At 39.5% G+C, this 26,493-nt stretch overlaps 1 protein-coding gene across 1 annotated transcript; it reads right to left on the bottom strand.

Annotated features, from left to right (window-relative positions):
• Positions 1-104: 104 nt before the first annotated feature.
• Positions 105-21,433, bottom strand: LOC101733740 (prolyl 3-hydroxylase 1-like). Its single transcript, XM_031906510.1, has 12 exons — positions 21,362-21,433; positions 19,281-19,403; positions 17,621-17,673; positions 16,872-16,954; positions 10,584-10,696; positions 9,481-9,597; positions 7,124-7,219; positions 6,329-6,479; positions 4,435-4,552; positions 3,447-3,522; positions 2,649-2,789; positions 105-1,151 (listed from the first exon to the last, which is right to left on the bottom strand). Exons 1-12 carry the CDS (start codon positions 21,431-21,433, stop codon positions 915-917), a joined length of 1,380 nt encoding a protein of 459 aa, XP_031762370.1. The 3' UTR covers positions 105-914.
• Between the last annotated feature and the right edge of the window lie 5,060 nt (positions 21,434-26,493).

The raw sequence follows: 26,493 nt of genomic DNA, 5'->3' as shown, positions 1-26,493 counted from the left end.
CCCCCCTCCTGCAAGGGTGTCACATCCTGGAAGAAACAATTAGCCTGCATAGAAAAAAAATCACTGTAAATAATAGCAGCCAAGTGTAGAAGACATCCTCTATATCCCAAACATTGCCAGTTTTTATTTATATGAGCCACAGTTTCAAGTCATAAAATTGCACATTGACGATTTCTCTCAATCATTCCGCAACCACATAAACATACAAAACATGTGGAACAGTGTAACATGAAAAACTCACACTTGGTTGTTTTGCAAACACAGGCTATTCTGCAAGACCGGCTCCAAATAAATACACAACCAGTGTGGGTCCTAGATTATTACACTGTTCACTGAAACTACAGTTGACTGAATATCTCTGCAACAAAAACATCAGGACACAAAGAAATTCTGCCTTCAAAATTCATTTAAAAATATTTTGAGCCCAATTGGTCATTTTTTCTAATGTTCGATATTAAAAGTTCAGTATCTATTTTCCATGAAAGGATCAAGGCAAAAAATTAGGTATTCCATCATAACTGTCACCCATTCTTGTAAACAAGTGGAAACAACAAGCAAACTAGATATTTCCCCTTGGTATCCACTTATTGCATGGGACTGCAGGGCCTGGTTTAAAAACAGAAAAACTTCCTCCTGTAAAAAAAGAAAAAGATGCAAGTTGCAAGCCAGAATGCACACTGTTAGGTTCTAGCACGAACTGCCTCTTGGAATTGAAAACTCTTTGTAAATTTGTACATGCAACATTCATGACTCATGAGTCGTCTCTGCCGTTGTGCTTTTCTTCCAGGAATGATTAAAAACAAAATGAAAAACATTAACGTTATGCTTTGGTTTTTCATTAAACTTTTTTTGGAAATGTTATCTCCCTGGTTCAGAGCAGTCTCCGAAGCACAACCAAAAGTCCCACATTAATGTTATAATTCTGTCTTGGGTTTGGAGTCCACAGGTGGTCCGCGCACGTGTTCTATAGAAGAGTCTGTGCTTTCTGCAGCAACTGAATCTGTAGTATCTGATGGTGATTCTGAGCCAGACTGTCTCAGATTGGCTTCCCCTAGAGAAAGTGGTTCTGCTGTTTGTTGTGCCTCCTCCTGGGACAGATCTGCCTCTGGACTAAGGAGCATTTTTATCAAGTCATCAGCTTGAACTCTTTCCTAAAATAACAACAAAAACAACATAAGAAACAAAACTGCTAAATCTTTTGGTTGATTTTTGCCTGTCAGTGGTGTGTGTGTTTCAGGAGCTGCACTTTCCAAAAATTACTATAAAAATGAAGAAGGCAGAGGGGAAGCTTTCAGTGCCTTGTAACATTATGGTACACCAGGCATTCCCAAGCTTGGGAGGGGGGTGGCACAGAGGGGAACATTTTCAGAATTGGTCCTCCAACACAGTTGAATGATAGTTGCCTGCTCCCTTCCAGTGCACTTTTGTTTCAGTAGATTACTGCTTAGACACTCATTCATTTCTAGAGGGCCAAATCCTAGCATTTCAAGTTTTTTGGTCACTGAGCTTTCATTGGGATCACAGATCCAAGTAGATACAGGAAAAGGTGATGTACCGTAATCAGCTTGCAAAAGGAACTAAAATGTTCTGAAAGCTTGCTATGGTTATCTTAGTTAGCCAATAAAGGTATCACCTTTATACCACTTTTGTTATTTTTTAGATCCAAGTACCAATACCCTGAGAATGAGGTTTCTTTATAGAGTTGATAACAAGCAGTGCCATATATCTAGGCATCCGGTACCATGTCTAATAATTATAAATTTGCACTGCTAGTTTTTAGTTTATGTAAAAATAAAAAATCCACTAGAGAGCCAAATGCGTTCTGTGTTGTTTATTGGTTTAGAGATGCATGTGTTATGCATTTCTAAACCAATAAACAACATAGAAGGCATTTGGCTCTCCAGTGGTTTTTTTTAGTTTTACATGGTGCTTATTGAAGTGGGCCTGGTGAAACCTACATCACTGTTTGATTGAGCCCCTTCACTGAGTTTTACACTTTGTGGCACACAGGTTGTGTCATAGTTTTTAGTTTAGTATCATGATTTGAGTCTTGAAACTAGTGGTACTTCATGTTTGTAACTTGCATTTTTTACTTTATAAATTAATTTGTAGCCGCCAGCAGGTTACCCGCTTTTCTGTGGGTAACCTGCTGGTATCCGACCCACTGCAGGCTGTGTGTGTATGACAGGGACCAGGGTTAATGTGACAAATATGTTTTATCTGCCAGAGGTGCAAACACAATATGGCTACCTACAGAATGGCCTACCAAGTATTCACAGTGTGGGCACCACTAGAATAATGCAGTTTAAATGTTCCAGAGTGATTTGCATAATACTCAGATGTGTAACCCAGACAAGTATTGGGTTTGGGCTTAAACACAAAATACAAATTTAGCCCATGCTAATAATACTGTTTTTCCTTCTTCTGTATATAATGTAATAGTGTATCACTTGCACAACGTCTGTAAATGTACTCAGTAGAAATGTTAGTTAACTTTAAATCAGGTACTTGAAGGGCAGTGTATCATTTGTACCTTGGGATGAGGTTACTCACTGTCATAATTATATATAATGTGCATAATTAAAATAGCACCTTTGTGCTATAATCCCTAAAACAAACCAATCAGCATAATCCTGCTATTAATGTACCCTCTCGTTATGACGGGGATCTAGAGTGAACCATAAGGCAACAGCGCACCGCTGGCCTTTAGTGACGGCATTTACTCCGTGAGGATTTTCTTCTCCAGATGAGAATCCCACCATTCGCCCGCACTGTGGTCTCACTTCAGCCTAGAAACAGCATATAGGTCTGATTGAATAAAATCCACATTTAAAAGAAAAAATAGGAGGCATTCAAATCTATACCCATGCCAAACTGATTAAATCTTAAATAAAATCTAAATCTATAGACTTGTGGAGCATGGAGGAGCACACACCAAAAAAACCACAACATGTCTGGGTGCAGGTAAAATGTATACTTGTAAATATCTAAATCCTTTAAAAGGACAGCATTCCTCCCATGCTTTGAAAATTAAAAAAGGGTCAATACAGGGTATTCCCCTAATCTGCCCAAGAAACACCCAGTTATTTCCGATCAAGCCATAACCTCATCCATGTGAGCCATGGCCTTTCCTTGGGTCCAAGATTAAAATTTTCCCCACCAGGATCAAAACAACTGGGAGGTCCACATATATTGGCCAATAAACTGTGGACTGTGGACTCCATTGGAAAGACCATTTTTATTGGCTTTTGTGTGGCCACAATAACTCTAAAACAACCTGCCAGCCCAGTGTGATAGTTAAGCGCACAGACCAGCTGGCCGGCTCACAGATACTGCTTGCCTTGGCAGTGGTTTGAAGGACTATGGATTAATAAGAAACAAAAAAGGGCAGGGTTTAGTGAACAGAACCAATATCTGCATTAAACAGGGAGGAGCAAAATACTTACAGTTATTGTCTTTGCATCAAGTTCTGTAAAAACAAAATTTCCTCCTTCAAAATCCCCATTTAGATATAGTATGGCACTATAAGAAAAGGAAAATATGATGGTGAATCCATGTCATGACTTGCACGCGCAGTTAGTAAATGGGCTGCCAGTGTATGGTCTGATCTTCGACACAGTACAAGCAAAATATATACATTGTGCCTACCCAGCTATTATATTGAATTTTATGCAGAAATTTAGATCTGCACACAGTGACACTATGACAAAAAGAAAAACGTTTAAAAATATTTTTAAATCTGAAAATGCATAGGTAGGAAAAAAGTAGGTTTTAAAAGGGATCTATAGCATAATTATGCAAGCCCTATTTTTTATCTTCTAGACTTTACAGGAAACAACTTTTCCATATAAACCTATTACTAATTCTGTAAAAATTTCAAGAAACAAGTACTAATTATCCACTTTAATCTGCTTCTTGATGCCATTTTCTAGAGCTCCTGTAAAGCTACCAGCATGCCTCTGCTCTGTTTGAAATGTTTGGTCCAACCCTTCCTGAACCCCCTGCTTTTATTGAAAATATTTGTAGTGGGAACACAACTCCCCCCTATCAGCTGAAAAAGGACATTCAGAACTGGCATTCCGTGTTATTGCGTATGGCAAGGTAATGGGTGTATGGTCATATCCCACATGTACCCAGGGGCGCTTCTGCCATGAGGCGAGTTGAGAAACTCGCTTCAGGCGGCAGAAGCGCCCCAGTTACAAGGGGCAGCAAAAAGCCGCTCCTGGTAACTTTAAGAGCCGAATTTCGGGTTTTTAAACCGGAAATTTGGCTCTTCTATTGCAGAGAGCACAATTGCGCTCTCTGCACTAGCGATCAGACCGCCCCCGGACCCGCTCCTGCGCTAGAGAGGTAAGCGCTGGGGAGCGGGGGGGGGGGGGCGGTCTCAGGAGCCGCCTCAGGTGGCAAGAGGGGCCCAAACGCCCCTGCATGTACCTGTAATCACGGAAAGTATAAGCTGGATGTTCCTTTATACACATATTTGCTTCTGCATTTAGAATGCAATTGTCAACATGCACAGGATGACTTAAATCCTTTCTTCCCTCCTGTTTCTCTGTAACACAAAACAAAAATATTTCAGTAATGGAAATTGTTGGGTTATATGAATCCTCCATTCCTTGCAGCCTGAAGCCTCCAATATTTCTAAAATCCACTCAAGGAAACCCCTGTAACACTGCCTGACTAAACATTTATGCTCATAAGTGGATACACACAGTGTCGGACTGAGATGGCAGGGGCCCACCAGGAAACCCTGGACCATGGGCCCACTCTCAAAACTTTAATTCCTCCTCTCCTCCCTCAGACCCTTTATTATCCTAGTCTCTTTTCTTTACATACTATACTCTATTCTTCCATCTATCAAAGTTTTCTTGTCCCATACTAAAATAGGGAATGACCATGAAATAGGCTAAATAGTTAGAAGCAAGAGGGCCCATTGACACCTGGGCCCACCGGGAGTTTTCCTGGTATCCTGGTGGGCCAGTCCGACACTGGATACACACAACTGTTCCTTCCCTCCCGTCCATTCATTTTGTGTCCATTTCTTTACCCTCCATCTCCTCCACCACTGCTCCTTCTGCTTATCTTTTTAGCTTGACTTACTCCCACCTTTCTGTCAGCTACTCTTTTGCCGGCGCCCACCTTACCATTCAGCCCACTCTCCTGTCCTGCTGCTCACTCCCTCCAGCTGTCTCTCCAGCCCCTTCCTCTTTACAGGGTATGTTCGGTTCCTGTTTCCAGCTGTGATGGATCCGAGCACCCATGGATGAGAGCAGCAGTGGCAGGAGAGGGATGGCAACACTGGTCCCTTTCAGTTATAAATAGCACGGATATAGCATATAAAATTTACAGTTTGGTCTCATAGGGAAATGACCAAACTGTAGATACAATTTCAAGCAGCCCGCACTTACCTCCAGAAGAATCATAAACATTTAAATTTCAGGTGCTGCACCAAAGTTGTGTATCATAGATAAATATTGAAGGAAGGTGCACGCCCCATTAAAAAGTCTTTTATTAATTCATAATAAAGTCAATGTTTCAGTAATTTTTTACACCTCAAGACATATTGGCAGTAACAATGCTTACTAACAAATTTACAATTTAAAACCCAGTAAAACCACACCCATCTTAACCAAAATTAGGTTTCAAGGCCCAAGGTCCAGTTCACTCCCTTAAAGGCAAGGTAAATTCAAACCTACACCCTGAAAGCGGACCAGATAGGTCATATGGAGCATTAAGCCACACAACCATCAGTACAACATTACTCCAAAGTATACATACATATTCATATAATAATGAATACATAACCATAACCACCAATTCATTAACCCTTAGTTGAAACAGTTGCTTCTTTATCCAGAAGGTCTGATATTGCAGTAATAGATGTGATCTGTCACTCCCATATCTTGGTACTAGGGATGTGATCAATTGCAATGTACCAACATGTTGTAGGATGATGTATTTAAGAAATGTTTGGCTTCAGGGTGTAGGTTTGAATTAACCTTGCCTTTAAGGGAGAGGACTGAAAGGGTTAAACTTGGAGTCTGGGCCTTCAAACCCAATCTTGGGTCAAGTTTTAAATTGTGTAGCTGTTAGTAAGCATTATTATTGGCAATATGTCTTGAGAAACACAAATGTTGAAACACAAATGTTGACTTGCAAAATTATAAAAAATTTTAAATGGATGCTCATCTTCATATGATATTAAGACAGATAGACAGTATGTAACTAAATGTTGGTTTCTTAACATTCTGACCTAAATAAAAAGCAAATTTAATAAAACACTGTCACCATACCAACAAAAAAAAAAAGGTGAATAGTTTTATTTTACCTTCAACAGCAGTTCGGCAGACGAGGTGGGAGTATGAGAAGTAGAGTGGGCTGTCCAGTCGAAAGTATGACTCTACCACTCTTCTTACTTTATCGGTAACATTATAGTATAAGAGTGCGCTGCTTAAAGGGACCTTTCCCTCTTGCCCCAGCTGAAAACAACACAATAAAGATTTGACTAATGGATATCTGTGCTTATTGACCAATACAACTGACACAGGATCATGCAGAAGTCCACTTTTAAATTCAAATAAAGATTTTTGACTTATAACATGCAAGATATCTAACGTTAATGTTTAGAGGTGTGGCTGGGGGTTAGCACAGAGACACATTCAACTGGAAATGCATACACCACATGTAAAGGTGGCCATACACGGGCAGATTTTAGTTGCGATTCAAGCACTTCAGACCGTTTGGCAGCTTATCTGCCCGTGTATGGGAACCCTCGACTGGCCTACCTACCTCTCATTTTCTGCATACAGGAAACTACTAACCCCCTGATTGTTCCATAGAAGCATCCCCTACAGTGTCTGGTCAAGTTCATCAACCAGCAGCCCATTTTAATGGACTACCATGAAGTACCATACAGGCCATGATTGTGCAAAATACAACCTATCTTACTAACTGGCAAAAAACTCTGTCTGCACCTTATTCATTTTCCTCTGTTACACATTACTAGCTCTGTTTTCTCTATTCTTGCCCTAGGATACAAGCCACAAGTCATACAGCCACTCTTTCTTTCTGTTATGTAACACATTTTGCGTAGCTGAGAAAACACAAGCAGTTCAAAACAAACCTTAAGTGCTTTGTACACAGTAACGCCATGAAACTTTTCATTTGGAGTATGAGGGGAGGTTGTGCCACGGTACCCATCACCAGCTGAAGCGGCTGCCTGAAACAGAACAGAGGCCTAGTTCTAATACTGTCAGAAAAAGCGTAGCCCTTCAGCCTCTTAAATGTATAACACTAAAGAGAAGATGGTTTTATTGTTATTTTTTAAATTTTTAATAACAAAGTTCATTCATTAACAAACCTTATAAACAGCATGTTCTAAAGCCACAACATCCCATTACTTACAGTGGCTTGCAAAAGTATTCGGCCCCCTTGAACTTTTCCACATTTTGTCACATTACAGCCACAAACATGAATCAATTTTATTGGAATTCCAGGTGAAAGACCAATACAAAGTGGGGTACACGTGAGAAGTGGAACGAAAATCATACATGATTCCAAACATTTTTTACAAATAAATAACTGCAAAGTGGGGTGTGCGTAATTATTCAGCCCCCTGAGTCAATACTTTGTAGAACCACCTCTTGCTGCAATTCCAGCTGCCAGTCTTTTAGGGTATGTCTCTACCAGCTTTGCACATCTAGAGACTGAAATCCTTGCCCATTCTTCTTTGCAAAACAGCTCCAGCTCAGTCAGATTAGATGGACAGCCTTTGGGAACAGCAGTTTTCAGATCTTGCCACAGATTCTCCATTGGATTTAGATCTGGACTTTGACTGGGCCATTCTAACACATGGATATGTTTTGTTTTAAACCATTCCATTGTTGCCCTGGCTTTATGTTTAGGGTCGTTGTCCTGCTGGAAGGTGAACCTCCGCCCCAGTCTCAAGTCTTTTGCAGACTCCAAGAGGTTTTCTTCCAAGATTGCCCTGTATTTGGCTCCATCCATCTTCCCATCAACTCTGACCAGCTTCCCTGTCCCTGCTGAAGAGAAGCACCCCCAGAGCATGATGCTGCCCCCCCATATGTGACAGTGGGGATGGTGTGTTCAGAGTGATGTGCAGTGTTAGTTTTCCGCCACACATAGCGTTTTGCATTTTGGCCAAAAAGTTCCATTTTGGACCAGAGCAGCTTCTTCCCCATGTTTGCTGTGTCCCCCACATGGCTTGTGGCAAACTGCAAATGGGACTTCTTATGGTTTTCTGTTAACAATGGCTTTCTTCTTGCCACTCTTCCATAAAGGCCAACTTTGTGCAGTGCACAACTAATAGTTGTCCTATGGACAGATTCCCCCACCTGAGCTGTAGATCTCTGCAGCTCATCCAGAGTCACCATGGGCCTCTTGGGTGCATTTCTGATCAGCGCTCTCCTTGTTCGGCCTGTGAGTTTAGGTGGACGGCCTTGCCTTGGTAGGTTTACAGTTGCGCCATACTCCTTCCATTTCTGAATGATCGCTTGAACAGTGCTCCGTGGGATGTTCAAGGCTTTGGAAATCTTTTTGTAGCCTAAGCCTGCTTTAAATTTCTCAATAACTTTATCCCTGACCTGTCTGGTGTGTTCTTTGGACTTCATGGTGTTGTTGCTCCTAATATTCTCTTAGACAACCTCTGAGGCCGTCACAGAGCAGCTGTATTTGTACTGACATTAGATTACACACAGGTGCACTCTATTTAGTCATTAGCACTCATCCGGCAATGTCTATGGGCAACTGACTGCACTCAGACCAAAGGGGGCTGAATAATTACGCACACCCCACTTTGCAGTTATTTATTTGTAAAAAATGTTTGGAATCATGTATGATTTTCCTTCCACTTCTCATGTGTACACCACTTTGTATTGGTCTTTCACGTGGAATTCCAATAAAATTGATTCAGGTTTGTGGCTGTAATGTGAGAAAATGTGGAAAAGTTCAAGGGGGCCGAATACTTTTGCAAGCCACTGTAAATTAAAGTGAAGGCAACACTATCAGGCACAGCTATGACAATATGATAACAAATGCGGACAGCATAACCTATCAACAATGTTATCGTACCTGCTGTGCAACTGGCACATCCCGAGACCGAAACACCATACTGTCACACTGACAAGAGACTCGTCAACAGTCTCTTTCCAGTGGGATCAGATTCTTGGTTGCAGCAGAGCCCCCATAAAATGGGCAAACATATTTCAGCCAGTGCTTTCTCCATTTTAGTCTGGGTGATTCTGTGATGGTCTCTTAGGATATTCTGGCCCACCAAAATATGTCACACAAGGCTGAGATTTATAAGAGAAATGGCAACAGATTGTTCTGGGTTTTTGAGATATTAATTGGGTAGCAAGTATACAATTGTTAGAAGAATTACCTGGGTATGGCACCAATAGTTGGTTATAATGTGACATTTAGAAACATAAGAATGGATATGCAATAGCCCTCCAACAGAACCTTTAGCATCAGCATTAACAGTCCAACTGCTCTGCCCAGAGAGGGCAGCAGCAACACCACTCGATGCACAGAACAAAGTGCCACAGGCCGAGATTCAGTAATAATCACCGCACTCAGCTATAATAAAAAAATACAAAACAAACAAATACAAAAGTATCGTAGAAGTGATACCTATATTGTTCAACAATAAATGTCCAGATCCCTGGACTATTAACAATCCACCATACGAGATGGCCTGGCAGTTTGCGGGAAAAAATCATGGGGTGCATCAATTAAGAAATCAGACTGTTAATGGTGTTGCAAAGTTACGCTGTGGAATTGATATGTTGAAAGAATTTCTCAAAAAAGGGGCTAGACGGATTCATTTATTATTGGGTACACTGACTCCACTTGGCCTTAATAGGGAATATGGATTTCACACAATCTTTCCTTAACTGTTTTTTAATATATATTTTAATTTCTTATAAGTGCTCACTATGTGTATCTATCTTCTTTTGCAAGTGCTTACAGTGATTTGTAACATTCCTTTTATTAAAATTAAGTAATACCAAAATGTATTTATTTTACTGATGTTAAAAAGTTGTATACAGGTAAATGTGGTCCTTTTAAGAAAAGCAGCAACTGTTTTGACAGCACCAACAAACTCTATTACACTCAGGGTCTGCAGAATATATGACAGACTGGCCATTAATATAGCGCATTTAGAGCAATGCATCCATTCTACTCTGTTGTATAAAGGTACCAAAACACAGTAAAACAGAAATAAGTTGTGTGCTGGAAGTTGTTTACAACAAAGAGAAATTTTCATACAGTTTGTCGTTGCTACTTTGGGACATCAAATGTCACATGCACAGCCGCTGTGACATCACCCAGCCAGACTGAGGGTATGCCTGAGAAGTGTCAGTTGGACTTAACTGTCGTATCTGAAGACATCTCTTGAAGCAACAGGAGAAATCTTTCCAGGGCATTCTTCAGTACTATAGCACAACCCAATCAAATCATGGGAGGTAGGTTTACTATTTAGAGTCTTCTATTGAATATATATACATTTTTTAAGGTCCACTAAAGCAAGAGAAAAGCTCAACCCTTCAAGCTCACTGTACTGCCCCTTGCGCCTCAGTCACATTACAAGGCACAACAGATGCCATTTTTGGGCTCCAGGGGCATTTGCTTTGTTCATCTACAGCCTGGGCAATGTTTATCCTTATCATTTCCCCTTTTGGAATAGTGAGAATGAATATAGAAATGTAGATGTTCACATGCTATATGGCTACAATTGGTTAAGGCAGATGTTTAACTCTGATCTTTATTATTTCCAGATAATTGGCATCCATATTCTGCTTGTCCTCAATGGACCAGTACGTTCAGTACTGCAGACAGTTATCCCTGGATATACAGACCTGAGAACCAAAGATATAACTGGCTTCCAGGGCAAGAACCAATAGGCATGTCACTGGTATATCATCCCTTACCTGTACACTGCTACAGGCAGGCAAATTATGGAGCATTTTATAATTGTATACAAACCATGGAAGCTTACAACCATGCTTACTATTCACACATGGCAAGCGCTGCAGCACAATATGCTAGGGCAATGGATATCTGGTACAGCCAAACACTCCAGCATCCATCCTTAGCCAGTGTCGGTATGCAGCCTATGGGCGGGAATAACCAAATCACTGGTCAGTTTCCTGGCACCCACACTCCAGCTACTGATGGCAGTTCAGCTATTGAGAAAACTGCTTTAACAAATCCAATAATGCCTGATCCAGGGGATCTTTCCTCAGCAGACTGCACCATTCAAAAAGCCCAGACTCAAGAACAATCAAATGTGAGTGGGCCAAATAAAACCTATTCAGGAGCTTTACTAGACGATCAGAGTAAGATCGAGCTGAAGAAAGATCAGTGGGTAAAGCAAAAACAAAAGCTAGATAACAACAGCAGCAGTGTAGAAACAGTGAGCCTGAAGAGAAGAAAGAAAGAGGCAGGCTCCTCTGTTCTTGATGAAGCATCAAACTGCAAAAAATCAAATATCAAAGTGACTGAGCCAATACAGACCAGAGTGGAGATTGACAACCTAAAGAAAAAAATGCAGCAGGAGAGGAGGGAGGCATGCAAATACACCGCCCTGGGCAAAAAACAATATTTTAAACTGCGGCAGCGGGATTTAGAAATATCCATTCACTATGGCTACCCACCATATCAGATTCATGATCGCAAGAGCTATTTAACTCAAGATTAGAGTAGAAGGCCTTCTACTACTAAAGCATGAGTGACTTTTTAATCTTTTTTTTATATTATTTATTTAACAAAGGGTCATGGTGAAGTAACCATGAGTGACTCTGCAAAAGGAGATAGAGAGGAATCTATCCCATAGCCAAATGGCAGATATTTGCTTTCTTTTTTTTTATTATTTATTTAACAAAGGGTCATGGTGAAGTAACCATGAGTGACTCTGCAAAAGGAGATAGAGAGGAATCTATCCCATAGCCAAATGGCAGATATTTGCTTTTTTTTTTTTATTATTATTTATTTAACAAAGGGTCATGGTGAAGTAACCATGAGTGACTCTGCAAAAGGAGATAGAGAGGAATCTATCCCATAGCCAAATGGCAGATATTTGCTTTCTTTTTTTTATTATTATTTATTTAACAAAGGGTCATGGTGAAGTAACCATGAGTGACTCTGCAAAAGGAGATAGAGAGGAATCTATCCCATAGCCAAATGGCAGATATTTGCTTTCTTTTTTTTTATTATTTATTTAACAAAGGGTCATGGTGAAGTAACCATGAGTGACTCTGCAAAAGGAGATAGAGAGGAATCTATCTCATAGTCAAATGGCAGATATTTGCTTTCTTATTTTATTTTATTTTTTTTAATTTTTTTTTTTATATTATTTATTTAACAAAGGGTCATGGTGAAGTAACCATGAGTGACTCTGCAAAAGGAGATAGAGAGGAATCTATCTCATAGCCAAATGGCAGATATTTGCTTTCTCTTTTTTTATCATTTATTTAACAAAGGGTCATGGTGACGTAACCATGATAAAGTCACGCAAGTCACACGGCATAATCACATTTTTCTTTGATTTTTTAGTGATTTTCTGAGTTACCAGTTCTGCGTTGTACTTTTGATTAGTTATATTACTTGTGTTACCTTGATTTTGCATTTCTTTTCTTGCATTTTATTGCATTTGCAATAAAATTTATTTTGCAGAGTGTAGTTTGGGTGTTTCCTTACCTAAAATGTTATGTTAGGTTATGTATAGCCAACTGAGGTGTTAAGTGACAGACTGGGCCCCTAAAAATTTGTGGCGCGTGATGATCATGATGTTTCATCTTGCCTGCGGATGATTTCATCTCCCCTGCTGATGCCACAAGGTTTTTTTTTTACTGACACCTCATTAGCTACCCTTTCAGGGCAGTTGCTATGGCTATATGTATTTCTGGGTGACATTTTAGGTTTTACTAGTGTACAGGCAGATATTTGCTTTCTCTTTTTTTTTATCATTTATTTAACAAAGGGTCATGGTGAAGTAACCATGATAAAGTCAATCAAGTCACACGGCATAATCACATTTTTCTTTGATTTTCTAGTGATTTTCTGAGTTTCCAGTTCTGCGTTGTACTTTTGATTAGTTATATTACTGTGTTACCTGGAGTTTGCATTTATTTTCTTGCATTTTATTGCATTAGTCAGTGGTTTCATTGCATTTTTAGATTTGTGTTGCTGTTCATTTACTGTTCTTGCTTATTGATTGTTCTTGGTTATTTTACAGAACTTTGCTTGTGTTACTTTGACTTCAATAGTAATTAGTTCATAATCACTTTTTTGTATATTCAGTGACTTTAATTGCATCTTTATTTGTATTGCTGCTCGTCTACCGGCTTTTGCTTTTTTTTTGCTTGTTCCGGATTGTTCCTGATTGTTCTTGCTCTTCATTGTCCTTGGTTGTATTTTTTTTTAGGGAGGTCTAGAGTTCAAGGGAGGGGTGGGGGTTTCCTTGCCAGATTTGTTTATCTTATCTGTTTTTTTTCTAGTCTCTGCCTTGCCTGTGTTGCTGTAGTTTGTGTTTGCATAGCTGTTAGATTTTTCTGGCTTCTGATCATATTGTGATTTACTCCATTTTTTGTGTGACTGATTGGGAGCATTTGGACTCGGGTGTTATATTAGTTTTGAAAATATTTTGTTGGCAACATGGCCAGAAAGTTGTTCTTGGTCGAAGAGGCTGCTGCACTGTATTGTGTAGTAGTAGCACGGTTAGTGCTCTTGAGGAGCCCATGGTTGGGGCAATGACTCCCTTTTACCACCGCCCCGCATCAACCGAAGATTCGCAGGAATACAGATGAAACTATACAGTCAAAAGATGTTCAACTAAACAGATAAAGGTAAATAGAATATATTTTGGGGCTAAATTAGGCAGGTTTTTTTAGTTGTTATTGCAATTTTGGGGAGAAATCTAACTTTGGATCTTTTTTTTTTTTCTTTATTTCAGGCAAAACCGCAAACTTCTATGGAGAACTGTGTCGACAATTCTGCATGCAGGAAAGCAAGAATGGCGCTGCTGAATAGCTACAGGTGTGCACTTCCAGAAAACATATAGTTTGTGGGGGTATTTCACAGGTAAGGGGGTGTTTACAAGTTGCAGATTGATATTTTAGTGGTTTTATTTCATTGTTATTGCAATTTCGGGGAGAAATCTAACTTTGGATTTTTTTTTCTTTATTTCAGGCCAAACCGCTCTACAGAGAACTGCGTCTACAATTCTGAATGCAGGAAAGCAAGAATAGTGCTGCTGAATAGCATTGGTGTTTTATTCTCAAATTTACTTTGGACTTTGTGACTGTGATAGTGTTTCAGAAAAAATAAAAAAAAAATTAAAAATATGGTATATGTTTTTACGGTATCTGTACGACAGGAGCTGCATTTAGAGCAAAAACTACACCACAACTAAAAATATAGAGGTGTGCAGTTTCTAAAAATGTGTGACTTCTGAACAAGAAAAGTGGGTTACCAATACATATTTGGTTTTTTTGGATTCAGCAGAATCGGGGCTTTTACAAACAGTAACATTTTTGTAAGTTAATGTAATCGTTCTTGGAAAAAAACCCACAAAATATAAATACTTTTTTCTTTATTTCACTTTTTTTTTAACATATTTCACTCAAAAAATGTGTTAAATCTCCAGAAAAAGTACAACATTTTATTACAATGTTCAAGCCCAATTCGTTCCGGAAAAAACGATATATAACATGCTTTATTTCATGTAGGTTTTCTTGTCAAGAAACTGAAGCAAATGTAATGAGTGCAAAATGTCTAAAAATGGATTGGCAGTAGATGTTCAATTTTGGGACAAATCGGCTGGCAGTGAAAGGGTTAAGGAGACAGTTAAAAAAAAGGGATAAAAGGATACGGTCTATGGTGAGTTCCTGGTCTGACCAAATACTACTCCTACTTACACAAGTACATGAAGACACACAAGACACAAGTGGAGGGAGGGAGGGAGGTAGGGGGAAGGTATGTATGCACAAACACAAGTGGAGGGAGGGAGGTATGCACATCCATCTGCAGAACGAGCCAGAGTAAGTAATTGCTACAATAACTTGTTATTTACGAAAATTAAATTTGTATTAAGTCCAGCATCAAGAATTATTTTGCCCTTGTAACTACTATTGTAGTACTGTGGTGGGACTTGTACACTGGGGTCCAAGTACTTGATAATTAATATGGCAGCTTCCTTAGCGTTTCCAAACTTGCTTTTGTCTGCTGCTGTAGCATTTTTCTTTCCCTAAAGTTATCTATTTATTTATCTGTTATTTATTTGATTATTGAAACTTAGCAGTAGCGGCTGCATTTCCCACCCTAGGCTGATACTCGAGTCAATAGGTTTTTCCAGTTTTCTTAGGTAAAATTAGGTACCTCGGCTTATATTCGGATCGGCTTATACTCGAGTATATACGGTAACAAAAACAAAATATAATGAGGAATAATGAAGAATAATAAAGAACTGTGCTATTATCAAAAGTCAGACATACTAACAAACAATACAGCAAGAAAATAAACAATTCCTTTTTAGTAACATTCTGTTGCTATGGCAACCTGTGTGCTGAGCCCATACTACATTTCCCAGAAGTCTCTGTGAGCCTAAAATTGTGAACCCATGTTTGCATTTACTCATTTACTAATGAGTTTCCCACATATATGTGCATGGAGACAGATTAGTGGGCATACATGGCCTATTGCCGCCAAGTAGAACCGCAGGGAAATGTATAATTCCATACTACAGAGGTATAAGGGAACCCAGTTAAATGTCAGCAAAGACAATCGCTACAGTCACACAAAGCCAAGTGTGCACATGGGAAAAAATGCGCACGGAGAGCATATAATTTTCTGACAGACCAAGGGGCATCGAACAAGATCCACCAGACTGATTTATTTTATTCTGCTTAGTTTGTGCAAGGGTCCCTACTGGTAATTATGGTCTTTGGCACTTAAGTAAAGATTCACATTTTTCAAAACAACCGGAGTGCTGCTGTTTTCTTCATTTTTGTATTTATCTGCCCGGGCAGTGGGAACAGCGTGCACCTGGGGCTGCAAGAAGCTATTTTCACTGTGTAAGCACATGTTAACTGATTCTATGGTCTGACCTAAGTACCTGTCCTTCAGGGCACATTTAGTGGTTTATATTATTTCACTCATCTTATTATTTGGAGTTACTGCGCTAAAAGATCCCATGCACCATCGGGGAAATCTCAGGGCTTACATGTGCTCAAAGGCACAGTAGGTAAATCAGAACAATTAGCCCTTATTGCCAAGGTATAATGCTTCACAAAACTGGCATTGTAAAAGTACCATATGATACAGAACTTCCAGGATGGAAGCCTGTTCAAGACCAGTCTTGTTGGGGAGCAATGAGACTTTCGATTGGTCAACTATGCAATATACTTGTGCCATAATCAAATTAACGACTTCATCCAACAACTTGATTTGCCAGTGTGACTTGTCCTACATATGCTGACATCGCCATTATCCCTGTCCTTCACCTCATATACAAGCACAAGGCAGAAAAGTGAAAAAAGGATGAAAACAGGAGCTGTGGAGACACGGATAAAATGTGTGTCACAAATGACCCGGGGTAAAACCCCCAAATGACACGGAGTGTATGAGAGACTGTGTGATACCCAGGTCTGCCACACAAGTAACCAGATCTGTTACTATTTCTCTTGCACCCAGGCAGCTGTTTTCTACATTGTTTGGTGTGCCCCTCTAAGTTGTGTGTGTATTTATATATTCAGTCTATTAATTAGTGTTCTCCTGAACACACATATATATATATATATATATACATATATATGTATATATGTTCTAGAGAACACTGAAGGCAGCCTCACCTTCTCGTATTGTCCTTGTTTCAATTTCTTTCATCAGGTTTCCAATCTCTTCAGTAATTCTTGCTGCTGTCTCCTTCTCCATCCTAAAGAATTATTATAAACCAATTTGTAAATTCAAGAAAAATCTTTGTGGACTGTAAACAATAACAGTATCCCTCTTAAAATGCTAATATGGTTACCTACACTGATTGCTCTTCTGGGGTTAAAAAGAAACTGAGGTTTGTACAAAAACAACAGGTTTTTAAATGCCCATTTGCAAAAAGGAATTGTTGTTTGCTGTTTAAGGTAATACTTGGTTGTTTCTCGTTGAACTTAAATTCTTAATGGATTGTGTCAGTTTTCATTTGAAATATACCAGAGTGCAGTGATTCATGCAATATCTTGATTGAGAAGCAAGAAGTTTTCAAGAGTTTCTAAATGTCTACTGACCTTTTATTGAAATAAAACTGCTCTTCACTGGCAGAACCAGCAATGAACTTGGGATTGCATTTGCAGGTTCTGTTTGATTCCCCACATACCTTTGGTACATTATAGGGGGATCATGTAGGCACCAGTAGCCACCTGGATTGCCCAAGGGAGCAGTCACCCCTTCTAATAAAAACATATTTTTTTTTTTTTGGAATGGTGGTTCCAGGAGCACTTTGACAGCAAAATGGAACATAATGTTACCTATACCTGTCTTAATAAATTACTCTTCCTCAGTTCCTCAAACATTAGTTATTAATAAAAGCGGTAAATTAATTTCTTACTTTTGTTTTTCTCTGAGTCTTTTCAGCACAACATTTTCTGGAGTCCAGCTATCCTGAAAACAAGAAGGAATACAACTGAGAGATACACCAGGTTATCTATGTTATGTTTAAATAAACTGACAGTAAAGGTGGCCATACACGTTACAATAACAATCATTGGTTGCAGGAAAGATCATTTCTCCACTCCCCTAACTTTAAGAGCTGGATTGTCAGATATGCAGGTAAAAACAAAGGAATTCTACCCCTATCTGATGATTCAGCATTAACCTACGGCCGATGTTTGGGCACATTCAATGGTGCCCCCAAATCAAAATTCTTCACCCTGGCTGATTGACAAGATGAACAATATCCAAGGCTTTTAGCAATTTAGATATAATTTAGAAAAAAACACAAGTGCTTAGAGAAGCCGAACATCTAACTCGTTATAAGAGATGATGAATCCAGCAGAAATAAAACTCTAAATCTACTACTAGGAGGGAACATGCTGATCCACAGAATAATCTAATTATATCCAATCAGATGGTAAACGATAGTTTGTCAATGTTCTACTCTCTGGCTCAAGACCTAGGTCCTAGTCCCACACAGCATTTCAGGGAGTAAATAATTCATTTTATTTTGCTGGGTGTGATAAAACAGCAGGCTTTTTAAAATGATCTTACACACTCCCTTAAGCTGGCCATACATGTGGGCTTCAAATTATCATCCCAATAATTTTCCCACCATGACGATTGCTCGTTTAGTCAATTGGACAGGTTAGAAAATTTCGGTTGGATAATGAGAAAATCTACGCAAGGATTGTGTATCTGAAGATATCCTTGGGGGAGCTACAATGCACTTCCAGAAAGTCATTTTCTTACAATTTGTCTCAACTATTTCATATTCAGAACATCCTCCAAATTATTATTATTAGGGCTTTATCCTACAATTTCAGTCTGAATGTTAGTCTTAGATCGTTGCAGTTAAACATACAATCGATATCCAAACATTCACCGAAAGAAGACTAAAATCTGAACCTGTATGGCCACCTTTACAGAAAATGCTACATTCTTAGGGTGTTGGTATGAACATTTTAAATGCACACAATCAGAATGCTAGGAATGTTTACTTTACTGGCTAAATTGTGACACAGGCAGATTGTGGCCTGCGACCATTATCTAAATAAAGTTCTTGAAATTCCTATCAGAGATGCAGCAACCCTGGCCAATAGCTTTACTGCTGTATCAAACTCACCCTAGTAGACATATATTAAGAATCTGCATAAAACATAAAAATCAATACCACGGTTAAGAAGACCACGTAGTCTGGGTGTTTTTGGGTTATGTCTTACACTGTAGTTAAACATTTGGCCAAGCCCACACAAAACTATGGGGCTGATTAATCAAACCTCAAAAAAAATTGAAGAGCAATTTAACACTGCATCAGGTGGCAAGAATTCAAGGAGGTGAGAGGTCACTACCACCCAAATGATCAAAATGTTGTTTGCCTGCGTTTGGTTTTGCCTAATTAACCATATTATTGTTGCATATTTTCCCCTAATTTTCTTTATTTGTTGGATAACTCATATAAAACAGTGTCCTGATTTTCCTCCACCTCCTTTTATCTGTTCCAGATTTGTAATTTACAATTTACAGACACAATTATGCAATTTGCTGTTACTCACTGGGTCGACAAAAGGAATTCCAAAGGTGTCATAGGCAAAGTAAAGCAGTTCTTTCTCGAGCAGACTGCGCTGAATATAACTATTAATATTCTGAAAAAGGAAAAGTAAGTTTAGCCTGAGACATTTTTAAACGCAGTGCCAATCACAGTATTACATACACACATATATAAACACTGGAGGGCACTCACGGCCTTTATTTATGTAGCAATCCCTGCAGATTAATTAGAAAAGTAGTAATAGCTGCATTTACTGAGATGCTTTAGTGCCCCCACTTTGGTTCTTTTGATAGCTCCAAATTATTCTGTATTAATAAAGCAATACCATGTACTTTATCCCAACTAAGACATAATTAATCCTTACTAAAGGCAAAACAATCCTATTAGGTTTATTTAATGTTTAAATTATTTTTTTTAGTAAACTGAAGGCATGAAGATCCAAATAACGGAAAGACTTAGGGGAACATTTACTAATATACGAACGTCCGAAAAGCGTCCGAATGCGTTTTTTTCGTAATGATCGGTAAATTGCGACTTTTTTGCGAATTGTCGCGACTTTTTTGAGCTCTCAATACGAAAGTTGCGACAATTCTCGAAAGTCATAATGGCAATGAAAAAGTCGCGACAATTCACGAAATTTGTAATGGCTATGGCCATTATGACTTTCGAGAATTGTCGCGACTTTTTCATTGCCATTATGACTTTCGAGAATTGTCGCAACTTTCGTATTGAGAAGTCGCGACAATTCACGCAAGTCGTACCGGTTACGAAAAATTCGCGACAATTTACGGGAAAGTCGTAACAGCGACAAAAAAAACGCAAAAAATACGAAAAAGTCGCAAAATGTTCGTTTTCCAATCCGAATTTTTCTCATTCGGATTCGGATTCGTGGATTAGTAAATCAGCCCCTAAGTATCCTAGGTCCCACACATTATGGATAATGGGTCCCATTCCTGTACTGGATTTTATTATTTTCTCCAAATGATCTACATCAGTGCTGTCCAACTTCTATGGTGCCGAGGGCCGGAATTTCTCTAGCATACATGGTGGAGGGCCGCTAATGGAAGCCAGTTTTGACCACTCCCCTTTTTGAAACCACACCCACTTCAAACCACACCTATTTTATCACAATGGTGGTAACACAGCAAAATCCCAAATGCTTGGTCCTTACTGTGGGAATATCAACCATCATTCATATGTGAAAGAATTATGTCATATTAAGATATACCCTTAAATTCCATATGCCTCCTCCTCCCCTGTGGATAGCAAAGCAACCCCCAGTACATAATTACACACCTTAGGGACCATTTAATGGCTATTTCCAACTGCTAACAAACTCCCACAACAAACCCCTGCCAGGTTCACCTCCCACAAGCAGCATAGGGCAAGCAGAGTATGGCACACACAGGCAGCACTCTGCCTGTCCTATGCTGTCTGTGTGTGCCATACTCTGCCTGTCCTACCCTGCCTATGTGTGCCATACTCTGCCTTCTCTATGCTGCCTCTGTGTACCATACTCTGCCTGCCCTACCCTGACTGTGTGTGCCATACTCTGCCTGCCCTACCCTTCCTGTGTGTGCCATACCCTCACTGACCTATGCTGCCTGTGTGTGCCATACTCTACCTGCCCTATGCTGGCTGTATGTGCCATACTCTGCCTACAGTACCTATGTCTGAGGTGTGAAGAAGTAAACAATGGGAGTGATTACAGTCTGAGCCTAAGGTGTGAACACTGCAGGGGGTGAACAATGCAGGTATTAAAAGGTGTGAAAAACACAGGGGATTACATTTTTAAACAATGCAGAGGGATTACAGCCTGAATCTGAGGTGAGAACCATGCAGGGGGCCAGTTAATCTCAGTACTGATACCATTTAATGCTTACTCAAAGGTAAGCCATCAAAGCAGCCAGACAGGTGGGGGGCCACATAGAGGGGGGTCGCGGGCCGCCAGTTGGACAGCACTGATCTACATGCATTTGATCTAGAAGTCCTACTTGTTTTGTACAAAAGATCTGAAGGAAATGCTATTTCATTTGCCCTTACAAGCAACAGGCACACAGCATAAAATATCTTAAAGAGACTTACCTCTTTTGCATTTATCAACTTTGCTTCTTCCTCGCCAAGAACAGCAGCATAGTAAGCCAAATTCTGATTCATAACCTCATCATTAGGGAAGAATAGCAAGTAGGATTTTGCACATTCAATTGCTTTTGTGTAATTATTAGCTGAAAAAAATAAGTATTTAATTGCAGACTGACTGGAAGATTTAGCTTGCCATCCATAAACAACGGGAATTGTGCTGTGGGCCTTCCCTTGATTGAGAAGGATAGATTTTTTTTGTAGATAACTTTTCAACTCCAACTCCATACAGTACCTGCCTTTGTTAAAGCATTTACTTGTTTGGAAGCACTGACTATAAAAACATAGCTTTGTCTCTTTATTGGGGTTGGACAGGCATGCAGGGTAATAATGGTAAGCTCCATTATATGCAGGCTTGAATGCCTTCTTAGATAGATGTAACATTCAGGACTACAGTCAAGATCTGTTGTTAGTTATGTACATGTATGTCTGTTTGTGTGTGTATGCTCTAGGGTAGGGATCCCCAACCCCAACCAAGTCACACTCAGATGTAAAAAGAGTTGATGAGCCATAAAAGTATGAAAAAAGTTCCTTGAGGATGCAAAATGTAGAATGTGATTGGCTATTTTGGTAGCCCCATGTGGACTGCTGGCCTGCAGAAGGTCTCTTCCAGGTTGCGTCCAAAACCTGCCTCCAAGCCACAAATTTAGCACCTACTTTGACGCCACTGGGATCAACACCAAAGGGCTTGTGAGCAACATTTTGCATTTGGATTCAATACTTTATTTACCATAGTTCCATGAATACCTACAAACTTTTACTAGCCTATATTTATGCATATTCTAGTATAAATTTTAATAATCTGTTTGTTAGTAATTTATGTTATTCTATTATTACTTTTTCAGTCCTTTGTCAACTGTAAAATTGATTTGAAATGTGCATTTTACTAATTTGTTTATATTCTGTATTTTATTATTCCCTGTTGGGATTTACTTGTTCTCTCAACGATTCTTGTAATTGTCTAACCAATAAACAAAAAAAAAAGCAACATTTTACTCAAGAGCCACTGCTTGGGGATCACTTAGGATATCATTTGGAGTGACTTAACCTGATGAAGAGCTGTATTTGATTGACCTACATTAATGATGTAACTGTTATATCTTAATCCCTAGCAAATGTCCATCATTAATTGAATGGAGAACATCAAAACAACTGCTTTATTGTTTCTAGTGCTATGATATTTATTTCTACATTCTTTTACTCTTTGCTTTTGTATTTTATACCCTCTCATTTTCTCTGAATTTCACATTTTTCTGCTGCCTTCTTACTCTCTGCCTTTATCTTCTTTTCTACTACTGTTTCAGAGATGGGAACATATTTATTGTATAGACAAGTAAATCTGGAGCAGAAAAGTGTCCTCAGCCAAAGCAGACCACATGACACAAAGTTTGGCAATTCACTTTAGTGATAAGGTTATTCTTTCATTTCCAGTGTTGTGAGTTTTATATTAACGTTTTGTTGTCATTAAATGGGCTGATCTGCAGTTACAGTAGACCATTTATACTTCCTGGAAAAGATATTCTCTTCCGGGATACATATTTAAGCATTGTTATAGCTAGGTGAAATAAAAAGAACTTACTGCTGTAGTATGCAAACAACAAGTAGTTTAAATGTGAGGGGAGGAAATCTTCAAAAGGCTTTTTACTTCCTGGCTGTGATGCTAGCTCTGTTACACAACTTTTTCTCTCTGAATCTGGGCCAGTGTTTAAAGGAGAAGGAAAGGCTAAGTCACTTGGGGGTGCCAAAATGTTAGGCACCCCCAAGTGACTTAGAGCGCCTACCTTGTACCCCGGGCTGGTGCCCCTGTACGGAGGGAACAGCACCAGCCCGGGGTAGCTGCCGGCGCTTCCTCCTTCCTCCTCGCTTGCGCGCGCATGCGCAGTAGAGTGAAAAGCCGAACTTAAACATTAAAGTCGGCTTTTCACTCTACTGCGCATGCGCCGGCCGGCGGATTTCGCCGGCAGCGCGCAAAGGAAGGAGGAAGCGGTGTCTACAGGTGCCCCGGGCTGGTGCTGTTCCCTCCGTACAGGGGCACCAGCCCGGGGTACAAGGTAGGCGTTCTAAGTCACTTGGGGGTGCCTAACATTTTGGCACCCCCAAGTGACTTAGCCTTTCCTTCTCCTTTAATATTGCAGTGGTTGGAAGAAGATGTCAGTTTGTGCATAGAGAAGAAGAGTGCATGTTGAAGCTGGACCTTCTTTTCTGTATGTCTTCTATATGGCTTCAAAGTGTTTATAGTCGCAGCTTACTCAGTCCCCCCCACCAACCCAAAAGTAGTGACTGTTTATGGCATCTTACAGCAGCCTCTCTCTGGCATTTGTCAAAACCCACAGATTGCCAGCCCAGGCCTGACACTTTTCCGCTTTCATGGAATATTTTTGAAACCCTGTTCTACTAAGTTAAAGACCCTGGGCATGCCACCAATTAAAATCACAATCCCCCACACACACCTCCTGAAACATAGACCAGGAGACCAAAGCGTGATCATTATAGAGCAGGGATCCCCAACCTTTTTTACCCATGAGCCACTCTCAATTATAAAAAGAGTTGGGGAGCATCACAAGCATGAAAAATGTTCATGAGGATACCAAATAAGGGCTGTGATTGGCTATTTGGTAGCCCCTATGTGGACTGGCAGCCTGCAGAAGGTTCTGTTTGGCAGTTCTGGTTTTTATGCAACCAAAACTTGCCGCCAAGTCAGGAATTAAAAAATAAGCATCTACTTTGAGGCCACTGGGAGCAACATCCAAGGGGTTGGGGGGCAACATGTTGCTCAAGAACCACTGGTTGAGGATCACTGCTATAGAGTATTCATTCTTTGTACACACAGAACAAATAGATGCATTGATGAACTCCATTGAGTTACTCATGTAACAAGCTCATAATAAAAATAAGGAATATTTTTAAAAAATTGGGCAAATACCAAACTGAATCTGAACCTTTATTTGCATATTCAGATCTGAAGAAATTGAAAATCTTAATTATCTCCTTTAGATGTTCAGTGGTTTAGAGTCATACAACTTTATACATAATGATTCAGCTCACTTGGCAATATGTTTGGTCAACTCCGTTGATGTTCATTGAAATGTATAAAAATTATTCAGGGCCCAGTACTATAAAGGGTCTCTTGACTTCTGGAATAAAAAAGGGGGGAACAAACTGCTATTAACTGAATGACACAGTGATAGGAAGAAAACATAGAAAAAGAACGAGAATTAAGGCTGGCAGAAGCCAGGGCATGTGGGTGTATGGTTTAGCGGCCAGGCCGCTCGTTTCTGCCCATACACGGGCCGATTAGCTGCCGAATCAGCCCAAGGGACCGATATCGGCAGCTTCTATCGGCCTGTGTATGGGGGCCTTTATTACTTCCATCTACAAAGAACAAAGCAGAACGTTTATTAAATAGGTCTTCCATGTGAAAAAATGTGATGTTTGCATACTGAAATAAAATGCTGAGCAACATTCCAGTACATTAATGAAAAGTAATCAGATTTCATTCAGATCCACATTCAGTTTTGGCCAATAATGTACAGATTGCAGGATGGATTAACTTGGCATGTAAGCAATTTAGTACTTTAGTTCCCATTCAAGAGCCTTTGCATTTGCAGGACACTGTACCTAACTGGCATTTCCCAGATAATATAGGCAAATAAGCTGCACAGCCACAAACACCAAAACCCTTCTGACCGTCCCCACTCCCTGTTCAACTGGCCAGAGTTCACCAACACTAGGCGTGTAGATAACTATGGATTTAGTAATCACAAGTAAGAAAAATTCCCACAATCACACCCATGTGGAAGTCATGTATGTTTGGCACTCAGTATTCAGGGAGAATGCACCCCCTTCAGGTAGAAGAAAGACAACTGGCACACAAAGCCATTCCAGCCATAACTTTATTATAACAGGTTAGGAGCTAGTCCTCAAGAATGGCTGAGTCCGATTAAGAAATCAGAAGAAAAGGAACTAGATCAAAGACAAACCAGCTGATTAAACTAGAAAATATAATAATTACACTCCACTGGTAAAAATACTTATTGCTCTACTTTGGACGAATAAGCATTTACTGGCAAAGTCAAGACCCGACGTCTAAGCAGACAACAAACCAATGAAACCAAGAAATTCAGCAATTCCACACACTTGTAAAAAAGACATTCTGGAGAAATACAACCAAATATATCTCATATTAAAAAAGAAAAATCATCCTCCCACATACAGGCAGATGGGAACATGGACTGCACTGCTAAGCAGCCTCTCCAAAGCCTTGATAGAGCAATTTCCAGGGGGATTGAGGAAAATGCAGCAGGAGAGGAAGGAAGCAAGCAAATACACCGTAATGGGACAAAACAAAACAATTCTTTAGACCAGTGCAACAGGATATGGAAATGTACATCAAATATGGCTGCCCACCTCTACCGACCTTATAAGACCCATTTGAAGGGTCTGTTTGAATACAGAATAAAGGAGACAGCAGACTTCCACTACTCATAAAAGTACATGAGTGACCAAAGAGAAAAAAAGAGAGTCTATAAAAGGGATATAAAATACTCAGATGGTGTTCACATGAATACAACCCATACACATGTAAAAATGTTGGCAGTTCAGGATAAATAACAATATCAAGATGTAATTGCTTCTTTCAAACCGCTGTTTAAGGAACAATAGTATTTAGTGCTGGAGCTTCTTTTAATAAATAAGAAGACAGATTTTCTTGTTTCTGCCAAAGTTATTTAGCTCTAGCAACCGAAAGGTGTTTTTATAGAATAACAAATTATGGAGTTCAAACAATTTCATTTACCCAAAAATCTCTTTAGTATATTCCACAACACAGGTAATTTTTAAGATGACCATAAGTTATGGCAAGTTTTAGGGCAAAACCAGTAGCTAGCAGAATCACATTTTATTTTAGAAAAATGATTTGATAACTAAGACATCAATCTAAAATGCCGGTCTCTCCAACTTTCTAAATAAATGCATCTATTAAAATTGGGTATGAATTGCAAACAAGAAGAATATTTATCTATGACTGTTTGAAGAGGGTGAAGATCAGATGTAGATGAATTTCAAAGGTTTTGGGAGCT

The sequence above is a fragment of the Xenopus tropicalis genome, chromosome 7 (assembly GCF_000004195.4).
Source record: "Xenopus tropicalis strain Nigerian chromosome 7, UCB_Xtro_10.0, whole genome shotgun sequence".
Lineage (NCBI taxonomy): Eukaryota > Metazoa > Chordata > Amphibia > Anura > Pipidae > Xenopus > Xenopus tropicalis.
Note: the sequence above shows the minus strand (reverse complement) of the source record. Positions and strands in the feature narration are given on the sequence as shown.

Coding starts and splice junctions, on each gene's coding strand:
- LOC101733740 (XM_031906510.1), bottom strand. CDS start 21,433: ATGAATCAGAATTTGGCTTACTATGCTGCTGTTCTTGGCGAGGAAGAA. Junction 17,674..19,280: donor GAATTCCTTTTGTCGACCCA/GTGAGTAACAGC, acceptor TCTTGTTTTCAG/GATAGCTGGACTCCAGAAAA. Junction 2,790..3,446: donor TTGATGCAAAGACAATAACT/GTAAGTATTTTG, acceptor TGCTGTTTCTAG/GCTGAAGTGAGACCACAGTG.